The 19771-nt window shown below is 41.5% G+C and overlaps 1 protein-coding gene across 5 annotated transcripts in view; it reads right to left on the minus strand.

Annotated features, from left to right (window-relative positions):
- Nucleotides 1–19771, minus strand: part of NAV1 (neuron navigator 1) — a 205512-nt gene that overhangs the window by 63881 nt on the left and 121860 nt on the right. For all 5 annotated transcript variants that reach the window (XM_077295397.1, XM_077295399.1, XM_077295396.1 and 2 more), the window contains 8 exons: nucleotides 16861–16982; nucleotides 14057–14235; nucleotides 12905–13067; nucleotides 12683–12821; nucleotides 11574–11668; nucleotides 11302–11397; nucleotides 11050–11215; nucleotides 10717–10952 (listed from right to left, as the gene is read on the minus strand). In XM_077295397.1, coding sequence (XP_077151512.1) covers nucleotides 10717–10952; nucleotides 11050–11215; nucleotides 11302–11397; nucleotides 11574–11668; nucleotides 12683–12821; nucleotides 12905–13067; nucleotides 14057–14235; nucleotides 16861–16982 — 1196 coding nt within the window. The remainder of the gene's footprint in view (nucleotides 1–10716; nucleotides 10953–11049; nucleotides 11216–11301; nucleotides 11398–11573; nucleotides 11669–12682; nucleotides 12822–12904; nucleotides 13068–14056; nucleotides 14236–16860; nucleotides 16983–19771) is intronic.

Raw genomic sequence — 19771 nt, forward strand, 5'->3', positions numbered from 1 at the left:
GAAACCCCCTGATGTACCTAAAAAATGGAACCCCCCAATTCTAACTCCAACCCTAACCCCAATACACACCTAACCCTAATCCTAACCCTAACCATATCCCTAACCACTACCCTAACCCTAGCAAAACCCTAACCCTAATCCCAAACCTAACCGTAATCCCAACCATAACCACAACCATAACCCTAACCACCACCCTAACCCCAACACAAACCTAACCCCCACCCTAACCCTAGCCTCAACCCTAACCCTAGCCCAACCCTAACCCTAGACCAACCTTAACCCTAGACCAACCCTAACCCTAACTCTAGCCCGAACCCTAACCCTAGCCCAAACCCTAACCCTAATGGAAAAATGGAAATACTTTTTTTTAATTATTTATACTAAAGGGGGTGATAAAGGGGGGGTTTGATTTACTATTTTTTATTTTGATCACTGTGATAGGGTCTATAACAGTGATCAAATTGAACCAATAGGAAACATTTATGTTAGCTGCCAGGTGCCAGCTGGCAGATCTCGGCGGGCGCACTGCACATGTGCCAGCCATTTTCTTCCAGGAAGAAGACATCGACGGCCGGGGTACAGGACCGTGGGATGCAGTAGTGTCCAGGGACACCAAAGGTACTGGGGGGATCTCAGGGGGGCCCATTTGTCTCTCCTCTGGTGTGCTAGATCATATCAGAGCAGAGAGAAATTAAATGGGAAATCAAACTTTTTTTTTGCGGTCGCTGTTATTCCGTGAATAAAGGTGATCACAACACTGGGGTCAGTAAAAACTGACCTGAATCATGTTCTCTGGGGTCTTGGCTACCCTGGGTAGCCGAGACCCTGGAGAATTTCTGACACTAGGGGGCACTATAACATTATTTCTCAGTATCTTTAACTGCCACCGTTAAAACGCGTATCGACGGTCGTTAAGGGATTAAAGGAGAATGGACTAGACCACAAGAGAATTTAAGGGTTAAAATCAGGGACAGTTTTAGACTCAATTAAGAACAGACACAGCTATCAGTTCATAACACAATTTAAACTTAGTATATAACTTATTACCTGATTTTTATTAATTCTTTACAGGGAAAAATAGAAAAAACAGCAGTTTTGCTGTTATTTTTTGATGTTTTAAGTTTTACATTATTCACATGCTGCAGTGTTAACTTAATTATATAGGTCTGTACGATTATTGAAAAACCAAATTTATGTATTTTAATTTGTCTTATGACTTTTGCACAATACGTACAATGTTTGAAAAAAATGGTTTTTGGGTCACCATTTTTTTAAATGTTTTACATTGTTCCAAAAACTGAACTATTTAGGCGTTTTTATGTGTGTGCAAATATGTCGTTTTCCATGGTATAACTTTCTGTTACGAATTTTTGATTTTTGATCACTTTTGGATTATTTTCACTGTTCACTGTTCAATGTAATTCACAAGTAACATAGTAACATAGTTAGTAAGGCCGAAAAAAGACATTTGTCCATCCAGTTCAGCCTATATTCCATCATAATAAATCCCCAGATCTACGTCCTTCTACAGAACCTAATAATTGTATGATACAATATTGTTCTGCTCCAGGAAGACATCCAGGCCTCTCTTGAACCCCTCGACTGAGTTCGCCATCACCACCTCCTCAGGCAAGCAATTCCAGATTCTCACTGCCCTAACAGTAAAGAATCCTCTTCTATGTTGGTGGAAAAACCTTCTCTCCTCCAGACGCAAAGAATGCCCCCTTGTGCCCGTCACCTTCCTTGGTATAAACAGATCCTCAGCGAGATATTTGTATTGTCCCCTTATATACTTATACATGGTTATTAGATCGCCCCTCAGTCGTCTTTTTTCTAGACTAAATAATCCTAATTTCGCTAATCTATCTGGGTATTGTAGTTCTCCCATCCCCTTTATTAATTTTGTTGCCCTCCTTTGTACTCTCTCTAGTTCCATTATATCCTTCCTGAGCACCGGTGCCCAAAACTGGACACAGTACTCCATGTGCGGTCTAACTAGGGATTTGTACAAAGGCAGTATAATGCTCTCATCATGTGTATCCAGACCTCTTTTAATGCACCCCATGATCCTGTGTGCCTTGGCAGCTGCTGCCTGGCACTGGCTGCTCCAGGTAAGTTTATCATTAACTAGGATCCCCAAGTCCTTCACCATGTCAGATTTACCCAGTGGTTTCCCGTTCAGTGTGTAATGGTGATATTGATTCCTTCTTCCCATGTGTATAACCTTACATTTATCATTGTTAAACCTCATCTGCCACCTTTCAGCCCAAGTTTCCAACTTATCCAGATCCATCTGTAGCAGAATACTATCTTCTCTTGTATTAACTGCTTTACATAGTTTTGTATCATCTGCAAATATCAATATTTTACTGTGTAAACCTTCTACCAGATCATTAATGAATATGTTGAAGAGAACAGGTCCCAATACCGGCCCCTGCGGTACCCCACTGGTCACAGCGACCCAGTTAGAGACTATACCATTTATAACCACCCTTTGCTTTCTATCACTAAGCCAGTTACTAACCCATTTACACACATTTTCCCCCAGACCAAGCATTCTCATTTTGTGTACCCACCTCTTGTGCGGCACGGTATCAAACGCTTTGGAAAAATCGAGATATACCACGTCCAATGACTCACCGTGGTCCAGCCTATAGCTTACCTCTTCATAAAAACTGATTAGATTGGTTTGACAGGAGCGATTTCTCATAAACCCATGCTGATATGGAGTTAAACAGTTATTCTCATTGAGATAATCCAGAATAACATCCTTCAGAAACCCTTCAAATATTTTACCAACAGTAGAGGTTAGACTTACTGGCCTATAATTTCCAGGTTCACTTTTAGAGCCCTTTTTGAATATTGGCACCACATTTGCTATGCGCCAGTCCTGCGGGACAGACCCCGTCGCTATAGAGTCCCTAAAAATAAGAAATAATGGTTTATCTATTACATTACTTAGTTCTCTTAGTACTCGTGGGTGTATGCCATCCGGACCCGGAGATTTATCTATTTTAATCCTATTTATCCAGTTTCGCACCTCTTCTTGGGTTAGATTGGTGACCCTTAATATAGGGTTTTCATTGTTTCTTGGGATTTCACCTAGCATTTCATTTTCCACCGTGAATACCGTGGAGAAGGTGATTAATATATTAGCTTTTTTCTCGTCATCTACAACCATTCTTTCCTCACTATTTTTTAAGGGGCCTACATTTTCAGTTTTTATTCTTTTACTATTGATATAGTTGAAGAACAGTTTGGGATTAGTTTTACTCTCCTTAGCAATGTGCTTCTCTGTTTCCTTTTTGGCAGCTTTAATTAGTTTTTTAGATAAAGTATTTTTCTCCCTATAGTTTTTTAGAGCTTCAATGGTGCCATCCTTGCTTTAGTAGTGCAAATGCTTTCTTTTTACTGTTAATTGCCTGTCTTACTTCTTTGTTTAGCCACATTGGGTTTTTCCTATTTCTAGTCCTTTTATTTCCACAAGGTATAAACCGCTTACAGTGCCTATTTAGGATGTTCTTAAACATTTTCCATTTATTATCTGTATTCTTATTTCTGAGGATATTGTCCCAGTCTACCAGATTAAGGGCATCTCTAAGCTGGTCAAACTTTGCCTTCCTAAAGTTCAGTGTTTTTGTGACTCCCTGACAAGTCCCCCTAGTGAAAGACAGGTGAAACTGTACAATATTGTGGTCGCTATTTCCTAGATGCCCGACCACCTGCAGATTTGTTATTCTGTCAGGTCTATTAGATAGTATTAGGTCTAAAAGTGCTGCTCCTCTGGTTGGATTCTGCACCAATTGTGAAATGTAATTTTTCTTGGTTATTAGCAGAAACCTGTTGCCTTTATGGGTTTCACAGGTTTCTGTTTCCCAGTTAATATCCGGGTAGTTAAAGTCCCCCATAACCAGGACCTCATTATGGGTTGCAGCTTCATCTATCTGCTTTAGAAGTAGACTTTCCATGATTTCCCCAATGAGAATTTTGTTACCATTTTTCCCTCCATGAATTTCGACCCATATGGACTCGACATCCTCATTCCCTTTGCTAATATCCTCCCTTAAAGTGGACTTTAGACAAGACTTTACATAGAGACAAACCCCTCCTCCTCTCCGATTTTTACGATCCTTTCTAAACAGACTGTAACCCTGTAAATTAACTGTCCAGTCATAGCTTTCATCTAACCATGTTTCGGTTATTCCCACTATGTCAAAGTTACCTGTAGATATTTCTGCTTCTAGTTCTTCCATCTTGTTTGTCAGGCTTCTGGCGTTTGCGAGCATGCAGTTTAGAGGATTTTGTTTTGTTCCAATCTCCTCGCTGTGGATTGTTTTAGAAATGTTCTTACCTCCCTTCTGAGTATGTTTTCCTGGGTCTTCTTTGTTCGAGTCTGATGTTTTTCTTCCCGTCCCCTCTTCTTCTAGTTTAACGCCCTCCTGATGAGTGTAGCGAGTCTGCTGGCGAATGTGTGTTTCCCAGGTTTGTTGAGGTGTAGTCCGTCTCTGGCGAGGAGTCCATCGTACAAGTAATTCACACCGTGGTCCAGGAATCCGAATCCTTGTTGTCTGCACCATCGTCTTAGCCAGTTGTTCGCATCAAGGATCCTGTTCCATCTCCTGGTGCCATGCCCGTCTACTGGAAGGATAGAAGAAAAAACTACCTGTGCATCCAGTTCCTTTACTTTCTTCCCCAACTCTTCAAAGTCCTTGCAGATTGTCGGTAGGTCCTTCCTTGCCGTGTCATTGGTGCCAACATGTATCAGAAGAAATGGGTGGACGTCCTTGGAGCTGAAGAGCTTTGGTATCCTATCGGTCACATCCTTGATCATCGCACCTGGAAGGCAGCATACTTCTCTTGCGGTTATGTCCGGTCTGCAGATGGCTGCTTCTGTGCCTCTCAGTAGTGAGTCTCCCACCACCACCACTCTTCGTTGCTTCTTGGCTGTACTTTTTGCTGTCACGTGTTGCTGTGTACCCTTTTCTTTTTTGCTTGCTGGTAGTGCTTCATCCTTAGGTGTGCCATCTTCATCCTCTACAAAGATTTGATATCGGTTCTTCAGTTGTGTGGTTGGTGATTTCTCCATGGTCTTCTTGCTTTTTTTGGTCACATGCTTCCACTCATCTGCTTTTGGAGGTTCTCTGACACTTTTTTCACCTTCTGTGACCAGTAGAGATGCTTCTGTTCTGTCTAGGAAGTCTTCATTCTCTTTGATGAGTTTCAAAGTTGCTATTCTTTCTTCCAGACCCCGCACCTTTTCTTCTAAAAGGGCCACTAGTCTACACTTCTGACAGGTGAAATTGGATTCTTCATCTGGTCGATCTGTGAACATGTAGCACATGCTGCAGCTCACCATGTAGGTTGTCACATCTGCCATGTTGCTCTTAGATCCTGCTGACTTGCTGTGTGTTTTCCTTCTTGTGTAATCTACTCAGCCAAGCTTTCTTGCAATAATGTCCTACAGGCAAAAATTTGGTTTGGTGATGCTTTCCAAGCAGCTGGTCCCGGCTGTACCCAATGATCTTCTTGCTGAGGAAGACTCTTCGCTTTTCCCAGAAGGCACCTGGAATATGCAAATTATCCTCCTCAAACTTGAATCCCTGGTTTGGTGATGCTTTCCAAGCAGCTGGTCCCGGCTGTACCCAATGATCTTCTTGCTGAGGGAGACTCTTCGCTTTTCCCAGAAGGCACCTGGAATATGCAAATTATCCTCCTCAAGCTTGAATCCCTGGTTTGGTGATGCTTTCCAAGCAGCTGTTCCCGGCTGTACCCAATGATCTTCTTGCTGAGGGAGACTCCGCTTTTCCCAGAAGGCACCTGGAATATGCAAATTATCCTCCTCAAGCTTGAATCCCTGGTTTGGTGATGCTTTCCAAGCAGCTGGTCTCGGCTGTACCCAATGATCTTCTTGCTGAGGGAGACTCTTTGCTTTTCCCAGAAGGCACCTGGAATATGCAAATTATCCTCCTCAAGCTTGAATCCCTGGTTCGGTGATGCTTTCCAAGCAGCTGGTCCCGGCTGTACCCAATGATCTTCTTGCAGAGGGAGACTCTTCGCTTTTCCCAGAAGGCACCTGGAATATGCAAATTATCATCCTCAAGCTTGAGTCCCTGGTTCGGTGATGCTTACCAAGCAGCTGGTCCCGGCTGTACCCAATGATCTTCTTGCTGAGGGAGACTCTTCGCTTTTCCCAGAAGGCACCTGGAATATGCAAATTATCCTCCTCAAGCTTGAATCCCTGGTTTGGTGATGCTTTCCAAGCAGCTGGTCCCGGCTGTACCCAATGATCTTCTTGCTGAGGGAGACTCTTCGCTTTTCCCAGAAGGCACCTGGAATATGCAAATTATCCTCCTCAAGCTTGAATCCCTGGTTTGGTGATGCTTTCCAAGCAGCTGGTCCCGGCTGTACCCAATGATCATCTTGCTGAGGGAGACTCTTCGCTTTTCCCAGAAGGCACCTGGAATATGCAAATTATCCTCCTCAAGCTTGAATCCCTGGTTTGGTGATGCTTTCCAAGCAGCTGTTCCCGGCTGTACCCAATGATCTTCTTGCTGAGGGAGACTCTTCGCTTTTCCCAGAAGGCACCTGGAATATGCAAATTATCCTCCTCAAGCTTGAATCCCTGGTTTGGTGATGCTTTCCAAGCAGCTGGTCCCGGCTGTACCCAATGATCTTCTTGCTGAGGGTGACTCTTCGCTTTTCCCAGAAGGCACCTGGAATATGCAAATTATCCTCCTCAAGCTTGAATCCCTGGTTTGGTGATGCTTTCCAAGCAGCTGGTCCCGGCTGTACCCAATGATCTTCTTGCTGAGGGAGACTCTTCGCTTTTCCCAGAAGGCACCTGGAATATGAAAATTATCCACCTCAAGTTTGAATCCCTGGTTTGGTGATGCTTTCCAAGCAGCTGGTCCCGGCTGTACCCAATGATCTTCTTGCTGAGGGAGACTCTTCGCTTTTCCCAGAAGGCACCTGGAATATGCAAATTATCCTCCTCAAGCTTGAATCCCTGGTTTGGTGATGCTTTCCAAGCAGCTGGTCCCGGCTGTACCCAATGATCTTCTTGCTGAGGGAGACTCTTCGCTTTTCCCAGAAGGCACCTGGAATATGCAAATTATCCTCCTCAAGCTTGAATCCCTGGTTTGGTGATGCTTTCCAAGCAGCTGGTCCCGGCTGTACCCAATGATCTTCTTGCTGAGGGAGACTCTTCGCTTTTCCCAGAAGGCACCTGGAATATGCAAATTATCCTCCTCAAGCTTGAATCCCTGGTTTTGTGTATTTTATTCTCCAGGTTGTTACAATAATGACAATACTAAATATATGTGTTTTGCTACTTTCACACAAATTGTATAAATACATATTCTGTGACCCATAGCTTTTTTTATTTTTGTGCAAAGTTGTGTGACAACTTATATTTTGTGGTGTGTAAAAAGCTGTAATATTCAATCATGTAATTTTTGGGTAGATACAAATTTTTTGTAACTTTTTATTACATTTTTTATTAAGCTGAATTAACAAAAAAACAAAACATGCAACTCTCTATTTTTTTTTATTTACTTCTTCAAGCGTTCAGCATATGGCATAAATATTGTTTTATAGTATGGGTTGATACGATTATGTTAAGACCCAATTTATATTTGTATGTTTTATTTTTAACATTCACTAGTAAACAATACCCGTAAATAACATTTTAATGGGGTTTTTTTTGCGCAATATTCTGAGTCATAATTTTTCTTATTTTATTTTTTACAGTGCTCAATGGGGGCTTAATTTTGGCATAACAAGCTCAACTTTTTATTGGTACTATTTTTAGATGTACTATATTTTTATTTATTTTAACCCCTTAACGACCGCTCATACGCCTTTTAACGGCGGCAGTTAATGGTATCAGTGTACTTAGGAGAAATTGCACAACAAATTTTGTGGTCCATTTTCTCCTGATAAACTTGGGAAAATAAAAAAGTTTGGTTCCAAAGTAAATTATTTGTGAAAAAGTAAAATGTTCATTTTTTTCCTTCCACATTGCTTTAGTTCTCGTGAAGCACCTGAAGGGTTAATAAACTTCTTGAATGTGGTTTTGTGCACCTTTGAGGGGTGCAGTTTTTAGAATGGTGTCACTTTTGGGTATTTTCTGTTATATTGACCCCTCAAACTCACTTCAAATGTGAGGTGGTCCCTAAAAAAAATGGTTTTGAAAATTTTGCTGGAAAAATGAGAAACCGCTGGTCAACTTTTAACCCTTAGAGGCTATGTGCCCATGTTGCGGATTTCTGTGCGGATTTTTCCGCTCAGTTTTTGAAAAATCTGCAGGTAAAACGCACTGTGTTTTACCTGCCGATTACCCGTGGATTTACCATGGATTTGCAGCATTTTTTTGTGCGGATTTCACCTGCCTTTTTACACCTGCGGATTCCTATTGAGGAGCAGGTGTAAAACTCAGCGGAATCCGCACAAAGCATTGACATGCTGCGAAAAATAAACCACAGAATTCCTGTGCGGTATTTTCCGTAGCATGGGGACTGCGGATTTAGTTTTCCATAGGTTTACATGGTACTGTACAACACATGGAAAACTGCTGCGAATCCACAGCGGCCAATCCGCTGCGGATCCGCAGGCAAATCCGCAACGTGTGCACATACCCTTATAACATCCTAAGAAAAAAAAATATGCTTCCAAAATTGTGCTGATGTAAAGTAGACATGTGGAAATGTTATGTATTAACTATTTTGTGCGATAGGACTCTGATTTAAGGGTACAAAAATTGAAATTTTGAAAATTGCAAAATTTGCCAAATTTCCATTTTTTTCATAAATAATCGCAAGTCATATCGAATAAATTATACCAATTACATGAAATACAATATGTCACGAAAAACAATCTCAGAATCAGTGGGATATATTGAAGCGTTCCAGAGCTATAAGCTCATAAAGAGACAGTGGTCTGAATTGTAAAAATTGCCTTGGTCATTAAGTACAAAATTGGTTTTGTCACTAAGGGGTAACTTTCATTTTATGTGAAGTGGGATGAACAAAAAGAGCAATTCCGACATAATTTTTCTTTTTTGCAATATTCACAATGGGACATCAACCTTTATATACTTATGTGTGATTTTTGGGGGGATGTTTTTTTTTCCCAGAATTAACAAAAAACTGTCATTTTGGAGAGAGTTTTAAGGTTATGTGTACACGTTGCGGAATGTTGTGCGGATTTTTTCGCAATGTTTTTGGTAAATCCGCAGGTAAACTGCACTGCCAATTTACCGCGGAATTACCGTGGTTTTTGTTCGGATTCCACCTGCGGTTTTACACCTGCAGATTCCTATTATGGAGCAGGTGTAAACTGCTGCGGAATCCGCACAAAGAATTGACATGCTGCGGAAAAAACAACGCTGTGTTTCCGTGCGTTTTTTTCAGCAGCATCTGCACTGCGGATTTTGTTTTCCATACGTTTACATGGTACTGTACAACACATGGAAAACAGCTGCAGATCCGCAGGGTCAAATCCGCTGCAAAATCCTCAACGTGTGCACATAGCCTTATACCTTTTTTTTTTTACAACACTTATATTGTAACAAAAAAATTGTGTAACAAAGGGCTCTCCCTCTGTCAAACTCACCATGTGCAGCTGTCACTATTGACAGTAGCAAGTGAGGGATTTAACTGTTGGGATGAGCTCCTGCTCATAAAATCCTATAGAAAGGGGAGGGCGAGGAGGACGGATGAACAAGAGGCAGACACTGTCATGCTACCACAAGTGACGGTTGCTCTTTCCATTTTGCACCCTTATTATCAGTTTTTCTCTGGCCACATAGAGAAAATAATACTTGTGAAATAAAGTTTAGGTTTAATCGGAATCTGTCAGCAGGTTTTTGCTGTGGAATCTGATAGCAGAATAATGTAGAGACAAAGAGCCCGATTCATTGTTACATAGGTTGAAAAAAGACCCAAGTACAACAAGTTCAACCTTTCATTAATAAATTCCCCAGCGATGTATCACTTACTAGCCTGCTTGTTGTAGTTTTGATAGAATCTGATATATCTGATGTAGATGTAGCAGAGCTAAGACGCCTGGCCGGTGTATAACCCCTGACTGGCAGCTCCCTGTGCACACTGTGCATGGTCAGTAAGTGGCCAGGCAGTGGTGGGGGCAGGGTTACAATATTAGCTGCACTGGGCTGCACATGACACTTAGTCCTCTAGGTATAATCTCCTGCTGATGAAACACTGATTGTATTGAAACTACAGCACACAGCCTAATAAGTGACACATCCCTGGAATCAGGTTCTCAGACCCTTCATCATGCTGCTATCAGATTACATAACAAAGTCTGCTAACAGATTCCATTTCAAGAGTTTTTACGTTTTCAGAAAACCCCAGTCCCCAGGAGCAGTTTGTTTTAAAGACAAACTGTGATTTACTCACTCTTCCCAGGTAAGCACTGAGTCTCCGCAGCTGTTTCCAGCATCTTTTATTATTTGCAATGCTAAAGTCAAGTCGACATGAGCTCAGAGTCTTGTGTCATCTACATGGGAAGAACCACTGAGCTCAATGATTGGCTGCAGCGCCTTTGAAGAGACATCAGCATTGCAGTTAAGACCAGACACCGGGCAAAGACTCAGCCCTGGACCCAGGGATGGTTAGTTAGGGACATATAACAAAATGCCTAAGCAAAGGAAAGACATGTAACTAAAAAACAATGGCTAGGAAAGTATTGACTAACCTTGCAGGACTGCTGATGCATGTTGTAAGCGGTAACAATGCCTTCCGTCACCCCTCGTCCTGATCTTTCCACCAAGTACTCAGCCAGCCTATGTGCTAGGAAACTTTTCCCTGTCCCACTTGGACCAGATAACAGCAGCCGTCGATGCTTTAGTAGCAAGCTAACATAGTGCTGAAGCATTGGTTTAGGGATTAGTGACTCAAACACAAGGAGGTCGACGCATCGTTCCTTCAGACCTGAATTCAGGCATTACAGAGAGAAGAAAGTCCAAGCATCAGTTTAGAGCTTGAAAAATAAAGAGACCACCAACTATAGCAAGAATCCCCGTCCAACCTTTTAGGTGTAGTATAATATTTGCAGTGTTGCGCAGGTTCCTGGAGGGAAGAGGATCAGGAGCCTGAGTATCTAGATCCCTCTTCACGTGCCCAAGGTTGTATCCACTCACAGAATCTCTCCCCAGACCTAACGTAGCTCCTGGATCCACCTGATTAACGTAATCCTACAAGATACAAAATAAAGGGCGTATAATTAAAGAACTTATTATTGGCACTGGAATGAAGTACAGAGAGGTAAAAATAGAGTTACCTGGAAAATTTGGCAAACAGCATCGTCAAGGCTTTTCCAGTCCGCTTTGTTGCTAATTTTTACATGGCCCAAAAAGAACTCCTGCTGCTTCAGATCCTGAAATACATGAAGACGACAAATGAATTATTATATTATTACTATATCCAAAATATGATATCTCCTCTCCTCTCATAAATGTAATAAATAATAGTAGTTCAGTTTTGAAGCAAGATCTTTTCATTCTCATTTACACAAACTGAATTTAATACGTAGGTTAATGTGAGATGACTTACACCTTTAATAATGTGCTGGGGGGGCACTCTCACGACTGTTCGCAGTGACACTTCCCGCTGAAGAGAACCATTTATACCATCCATTGGTGAAATATCTGTAAGAGACTCACAATGAATAAGTCTAGATCTTATAAATGTTAGAAAACCAGATATATCGTATGATTCACATCAGTAATATATACAACAAGAGTCTATAAGAGTATGTGCAGACAATCAGGAATTGGCAGCGCTTTGGATGCAGTGCATGTCCTCTGCCGGCTACTGAACGCAAGTGAATCTGCATGTGATCACTGCATGTGATCATGTGCAGTATAACCACGTCCAATACATTGTACGGGGACATTTATCTTGCGGAGACAAAGATAAATAGACATGCTGCGGTCTGGAGAGACGCATTACATGTCGGTCTCCGTGGGTTGTCTGCGGGAGTCTGTGGACGCATAGTGGGCATGGGATTTTGGGAAATTCTGGGCTGTAACATCTGGACGCTGCACAAGTACACAGCGTCCAGCCTGCAGCGTTTACTAAATAATACTATGAATACACTATACTTTGGACTTAAAGTCAGACATATTTTTAGGTGGCAACATAAGGAGTTCAAAGAGAGCTCCCAGGAACAGCGCTGATTGGCCACAGGGTTTGAGTGACAATGTCAAGTGAGCCTCGGAAGAGTCAATGATGACAACGTTGGAACGGCACAGGACGGGAGTATAAGTGGTCTTATTTTACTGGGGGGGGGGGGGGGTAAAATAGGGATTGAGAAGTTGTCCACTACTCCTTTATAGAATCCTCCTTCCAGATCATCAAGCTCCCAGGAACAATTTATGTGCCACATATTTATAGGTGTCAAGATAATAATTAAAATAAATCTTATTTTGCAAATGTAAAGAGCTAATATACTTTAAGCTTTTTGGGAATAGGAAGGTCTGTTTGTCCCAGTGGCAAATATCTCAGGGCATAAAAGATCCTGGGCTAGGACAACGAAAATATTATCAGGAAGGTTATCAAACCTACTGATGAAGGATTTGGTGGCCTACTACGTGGCTATAGTGGCAACGACCATTACTGGAGGTATAAATGTGGATCACACAAAATTTGTGTCATACTACCTGTGTCTGATGACGCAGAGATTCCTAAGGATTGTGTTAGAGTCAATGCCAAGGAACGTCGTGGAGAAGAAGAAGGGTGTACTGAAAGAGGGACCACCTTCAAACGGTCATTTTCTGCCTTCAACAAGTCAACTTCCAGCTGATGAGAAATGGCAAAACAAGAAAAGTAAGCCAGAAAGGGAAGGCAGCTACCGTACACTAAGCTAATTACTTAAGCATTACCTGCATATTATGCATGGTCTCTCTGAGCTGCTCCAGTTGGTGGGCAGAATTAAGAGCTTCCAGGCGAATGTCAGTGAGCTTCATCTCTTTCTCCCACAACTCTGAGCGTAACTCTGACACCTCTTTCTTTTCTGTTTCTTCCCCTTCTTGAGCTTCAAATATACTAAAGAATTATGAAACAATGCATTATGCATGAAACCCTCTGCATTGTAAAGAGATGTATGTTGGTGCAACCACATATAAATTAAGGTTTTTGTTACTTATTATTTTAATTTAAAAATGATATAAAGGACCCTGAATAGAAATCAACATACGGCATATTAAAAAAGACCTGTCACATGTCCCCCCAAAAAGTAGCTTATCCACATGCTCCCCTGAATCTGCCACTGTTTCGTTTTTTCATTTTGACCCTCTGTTGCGTAGATAAGAACTTTCTTTTGGTACCAAGTATGCTACTTTCTGGCTTGTGGTCCAAGAAGGCATGTCAGAAGAGTTTTCTCTGGTCTGGGGCATGTAGTCCTTCCACCCACGACACTGTCCATTCACCGCTAGGCAGCAACTGGCTGAAGAGCGTGATCTCACAGGATCTCCCTGTTCTCGGTGTGACGTGAGTGCAGGAAAGTCTCCTCACAGCATGGTCACGCAAGAACAGGTAGATCTCCCACGATCACACCTTTCTACCGGCTTCATATGCTGCCGAGCGGTGATTGGACAGTCACAGAAGGGGAGGACTACACGCCTCTAGAGATAACGCTTCTGACACGCCCTCTTGGACCACACCCAGAAATTAGCATACTGGGCGCAAAAGATTAAAAGGCGTATCTCCGTAGCCGTGGGACACAATGAAGAAAACAAAAACAGCAGCAGATTCAGGACAGCAAGGAGATTTTGTATAGATAAAGTCATTTTTTGGAACATGTCAGGTCCATGTTGACTGCTGACTTTATCACCACTTGTTTGTCAAACATAGTTAGTAGCTGGGTATATAATCAATTCACTTTTTGAGACAAACTCCTTAATACAGTGTCCATTTGATGAGACTGTATGGTACCCTATGTAATTGTCTACTAGAACGGCATGTTTTCAGCTCATATTGTAAGAACTGTTTAAGAAACTCAACATGTCAAACCGAACATAAGACGCGATACATACGCAGAGGATGATGGTGAGGAATGCAAAGATGGCGACTCTGGACCTGGTGGTCCGTGGTGCTGTTTAGGCGATGTAGGTGCAGACGAGTCGGGGGTTGCCATCTCTTCAATATCAGAGTAGGAGTTGGCCGACTTGGGTCCCTTTTTCATACTAAATGCTTTATTAAATGAGCTGCGCAACTATAAAAAACAATAAGATTATATCCTTATTGCCTAAACTTAGAGAAAAGTTTAATATACTTCCACATTTTATTATGTAGGAAAAAATAGAAACATAAAAACTATTACATTTTTGCAACAAAATATCAGATTAAGTTAAAATTGATTATCAAGAGTATAAGAAGCATTAACCAATAGCTAAACAACAATGTTCAGGGTAACGTCACTAAAGGTTTATATACGAAAAACATGAAAAATATTGAAACACTGCAAATGATAGTAATAGATAATTGGGTCTAATAGTACGCAAATTATTGACCACGTTATTAAACATTCAAGTGAATAGGAAGTCTGTTCTCGGCAGCGGCCACTGAGTAAGGTATGAAGCTGCTGACTTCAGCTCTATATATTGCTTACATCCAACAATGCCAAAGCAAATAGCTATTGATCGATGGGGGTGCCCAGTGCATGACCCCCAATCTCATGTTGACTGACCTATCCTATGGACAACACCTTTAATACAAACACATTTGGCCCAATTCATCATTTGGTGGGGGGATTTACAGTCCGTTTTCTTTTTTTGTCTTGTGCTATTCTGTGAAAAATCCATCAAAATGGAGAATTGAATTTTGTCAAAAAGGGTCTTTTTTCTTGTCTTTAAGCATTTTTGCGACTTTTAAAAATGTCACAAATGCTAACTCATAAAAAAACATCTGGAAACCCCAAACCACACAAGCAGTGCTAAAACGCCCCACAACAATACAAAACAGGTGAGCACATGAAATTAGACTTCAAAAAAGGCGCAAATCGAAAGATGAATTTGGTGCAAAACAAATGCAATCATGAATCGAGTAAATATTGTAAATATGGCAGTTATTTTGAAAAAGCACACATATTTTAAGAAGCAAAAATATTACGTCCATTTTTTTATTAAATGGAATTTAGTCAGCAGTTTTTGCTATGTGATCTGTGAATACCGTAATGTGGGAGCAGACACCATGATTCCAGCAATGTGTCACTCACTGTTCTGTGTTATGTTGTTTCAATACAATTAGTGTTTTATCAGCAGGAGATTATCACTACAGGACAACTGTCCTCCTGCCTCCTAGTCCAACCAGCCCCTCAGTAGTGATTAGCAGCTCTGTCACTGTATGCAGAAAGCTGTGGTGTGGACGGGGTTACACATAGATCAACAGCTGAGATCTGCAGAGAAAACTGTGACTCTTATCACAACTGTTTCATCCAGTAAACTAAGTGACACATCACTGGAATCAGGATCTCTGCCCCTACCTCCTGCTGCTGTCAGATTACATAGCAAAAACCAGCTGATAGATTACCTTAAAGTAATATTTACTAATAATGTGCTATACTCTTATCTATTCCTTTTTTCCTAGCACAGAATGTTAAAATATCCTATGTGATTCCATGAGAAAACACAAGAAGAAAACAAAACCAACCATATACCGTCTATAAAGAAAAACACAAAAATTGAGCTTGGATTAAGTTGGTATACATGCAGCACATAAACGCATGTTCTCATTGGCCATAAAGCATACAAAACCTATAAGAAGCAAAATGAGCAAAAACCCTGCTGTAACTAAATAAATAAAAAGCAAAAGTGCATGTAAATAACACAGGGTTCTTAGTAATACTGTTTTTGGTCAAAAATAGCATATAAGCCATCCCACCGTCGTCAAGGTGCCCTGATCGGGATGGTCCTACACTGTCTAATATCAAAAACCTTACCATGTGTCAAGAGTTGACATCAGTGTGTGAATAAGGGCAGATAAAAGGCCCAAAGTGAACATGCATTTATGTACTGCATGTATACCAACTTAATCCAAGCTCAATTTTTGTATTTTTCTTTGTATTTTTGCATTCTGTGCAAGCCGGGGTGTGGCCTCCCTCTCCTGAGCTGGAAATTAAATTTAAAAGCTTCCCCAGACTGGTGTCCATAGATTGGGACCCAGTCCTTTTTTATCAAAAACAGTATTACTAAGAACCCTGTGCTATTTAAATGCACTTGCTTTTTACTTATTTAGTTACAGCAGGGTTTTTTTGCTCATTTTGTTTCTTGTAGGTTTTGTGCGCATAAACTCTCTATAGTCAAGCAGTCACACAACTTAGAAAGATCTAAGGATGTTCCTGCCTTCCTCTCTCGCTGCAGTGACCTCACACTGCAAGCGCAGTACGCCGGCTCCAGTGCAATGATGAACAGCATGTAAACTGATTTACTAAATCTGAAGTATTTTCAAACACAACACACTTTAATTGCAGTTCCTAAATACATTTCTGAAGTCCCATGGGCATTGTAATGCCATCAAAGGGAAACTTCCCTCCTTATACACCCGTTGTTTCACATCACAACTTGAGAGGCAAAACCCACGAACTGCAGGGATAGTCTCAATATTTTGCCTTTTAGGGAAAAATTGAAAGAAGTGAAAATAAAAGCAGAAATCCAAACAATGAGTGAGAAACATGGCTTATTGGCATAGGACTCGGGGTCTGCCTTTCACTTTTATGGTTTGTTTTGGGTGCTCGTGTTAACCCTTTGGAAGCGTGCACCCGTCCATGTCAGATATACCTTATTATGCTTTTTCCTCTGCCTGAATTTTCATGTAAAATACAAGATAATGTATATCTTACCCAGCTCTTTTTCTTCTTCTTTTTGCTGTCACTATCCTTGAGACTCCCTGCACTACAGTGACTTGAAATGCTATTTAAGCTGGAAATGCTATCCGATGAGTTCTGTCGCCTAATTCGCAACTCTAGAATAACACAACGAAAATAAAAGAAATGTTGTTAATGACAAGCTGCTTGTATTTTAGTGATATAACAGAAAAAAGATTGTGCAACGAAAATGATGAAACCTGGACAGCTGGAGAAAATCTTCCATCTCCAGAGGCTCGTCACTTAGTCTGCTTCCATTATAGACCACGTGGGCCTTCTTCACTGAATAAGCTATCAGAGTAAATGGAGATATGCCACAGCAAGAAAGGAGCGTCTAACGTGGCGGCTAGGTGGTTCTTGTGTCTATGAAGGCTTTCTTTCATTTATCCACTCATATACACTACATCTATACATCTTTTAAAGGGATGTGGTTCTTAGAAGACAGTATCTATATTATGTTCATACTACACTTATGGACAATACTTATATTTAACAAGGGTGTCCAGTCAATAAGAAAGGTCATCAACATCTGACCAGTCGGATCTCCACCGATCAGCTGGTATCTGCTCTGGCTGCCACCAGGTGTAAACACTTTGACTGGCACTGCAAATCATATCTCCATGAAGTGTGTAGCGACCAGTGGCAGGCACTGCCGAAACACTCAGTAGTCAGAACAACAGCTGATCGGAGGAGTGCTGGGTATTGGACCCTCGGGATCTGTTATTGAAGACCTATCCTAATGATGACCTATGAATAAGTCATTAATATGTGTTAGCAGACAACACTTTTCATAGTCATTCACTACTTTCACCAGCATAGTCAAAAGTTAATATTATTATTAAGTTATTTATTTTTTAATTTGCTTCATTTACAAAAGCCAGAGAAAACAATAATGATTGACAACAGAGACACATAAACAGTATACTGATGTACCGCACATGTGATGAAATATATCGTCATATTGGGGCAATGTCAATAATTGGGAACATTTTCAATCTCAACAGAGACCAAACAGGCGCAGCCATGCTCCTACTGATAACCTCATATTTGGACATGAAGGACCTCAACCAAACTCAAGTGTTCCTTATACAGACTTGAGTTCAATGGGCCTCATTTGTCACCAATCGCAACCAATCACAGATCAGCTTCTATTGTGCCAGAGTAGTTTATGAAACGTAAGCTGAGATTCGATTGGTTAAACCAGTGGTAAACAAATAGGCCCATCTAAGCCCTCTGCATGCCTGTTAATAGTGTGTCTATTTTCTTAGAATAGGGCAGCATAGTGTCATACGTATTAGCAGCACTGCAGCACCAGAGACTTATGTTAAAATCCAACTAGGGGCAACATCTGCTTGAAGTTTATTGCACTTTTTAATAAGGTCTTTTTATTTGCAATAAACTGAGGAGGTGGAACACTATAAAAATATGAGGCTGGTTTGTTTTTAACATTCAGTCTTTACTTTCTTTGACTTTGCATGCTTAAAAACCAAGGAATCTGTAAAACATAGCGTTTGTGCTTTAGATGCTAGATCAGGTGTCTCAAATTAAAATGGAGTCTGGGGCCACTTAGAAAAATCCTGTTAGGGCACCATCCGCATTATTATATTCAGCCTGGGGTGATGTGAGAGGTGTAGACACACTGAACGGAGCTGCTGAGAAGACATCCAGTATGTAGTGGCCTCTGCAAGGTAGTGCAGCACAGCGCCTGCTCAAAAGGGTAGAAGGTGTTCTGCAGCAGCAGCAGCAGCAGCTACACACTTTACGGAGCTGCACTTAGCCACTCCATTCACTGGGCCTAATTTATCAAATCTGGCTAAAAGAGAAACGGTCTTTGTTGCCTCAAATAACCAACCACAGCTAAGCTATCATTTTGCCAGAGCAGTTTTGAAATGTAAGCTGAGCCTTGATTGGCTGCTATAGTCAACAAAGACTGTTCTTCTGTTACCAGTTTTCATAAATGAGGCCCATTGAATGTGTTTTCAGCTGATCGGTGGATGTGGTTTGTTGTCGTACCCCATCCAATCTCATATTGATGCCCTAGCTAACAATAGGTCATCAATGTTTGCTGCCCGGACAATCGCTATACTGTTTAAAATGGATCTGCTGCATATCAGAAACAAATGGAAATAGAATGGCTTAATTGATTATTATGGGATCCATCTGGGTTCTGTCATGTAACAGTTTGTATAACGGAGAAAAAAGAAAAGTCCTGCAAGCAAAACGTTTTGTCCATTTAAAAAACAGACACATAATGGAACTCATAATAATCAGTGGGGCGTTCCTGTTTCCGTTTGTTTCTGTTATACAGCAAATCAGTTTTGCACATTGGAATTACAGAAAAGACAATTGGAATTACCGTATTTTTTGGACTTTAAGACACACCGGGCCATAAGAGTCACCTAGGTTTTAGAGGAGGAAATTAGAAAAAAAAAAGAAGCTAAAAATGTGGTAAATTCTGTATTTAATATCCCCTATCCTGGCACATATGGTCTCCTCATCCCCATTCTGATACACATAGCCCCCTAATCCCTATCCTGGTATACATGGCCCCCCACACCCATACCCTGGTATGCATGGCCCCCTCATCACCATCCCGGTATGCATAGCCTCCTCACCCCTACCCTGGTATGCATGGCCCCCTCATCCCTATCCTGGTATGCATGGACCGCTCATCCCTATCATGGTATACATGGCCCCCCTCACCCCTACCCTGGTATGCATGGCCCCCTCATCACCATCCCGGTATGCATGGCCTCCTCATCACCATCCTGCTATGCATGGCCCCCTCATCACCATCCCGGTATGCATGGCCTCCTCATCCCCATCCTGGTATGCATGGCCCCCTCATCCCTATCCTGGTATACATGGCCCCCTCATCCCTATCCTG

This window comes from Ranitomeya variabilis, chromosome 3 (assembly GCF_051348905.1).
Source record: "Ranitomeya variabilis isolate aRanVar5 chromosome 3, aRanVar5.hap1, whole genome shotgun sequence".
Classification (NCBI taxonomy): Eukaryota; Metazoa; Chordata; class Amphibia; order Anura; family Dendrobatidae; genus Ranitomeya; species Ranitomeya variabilis.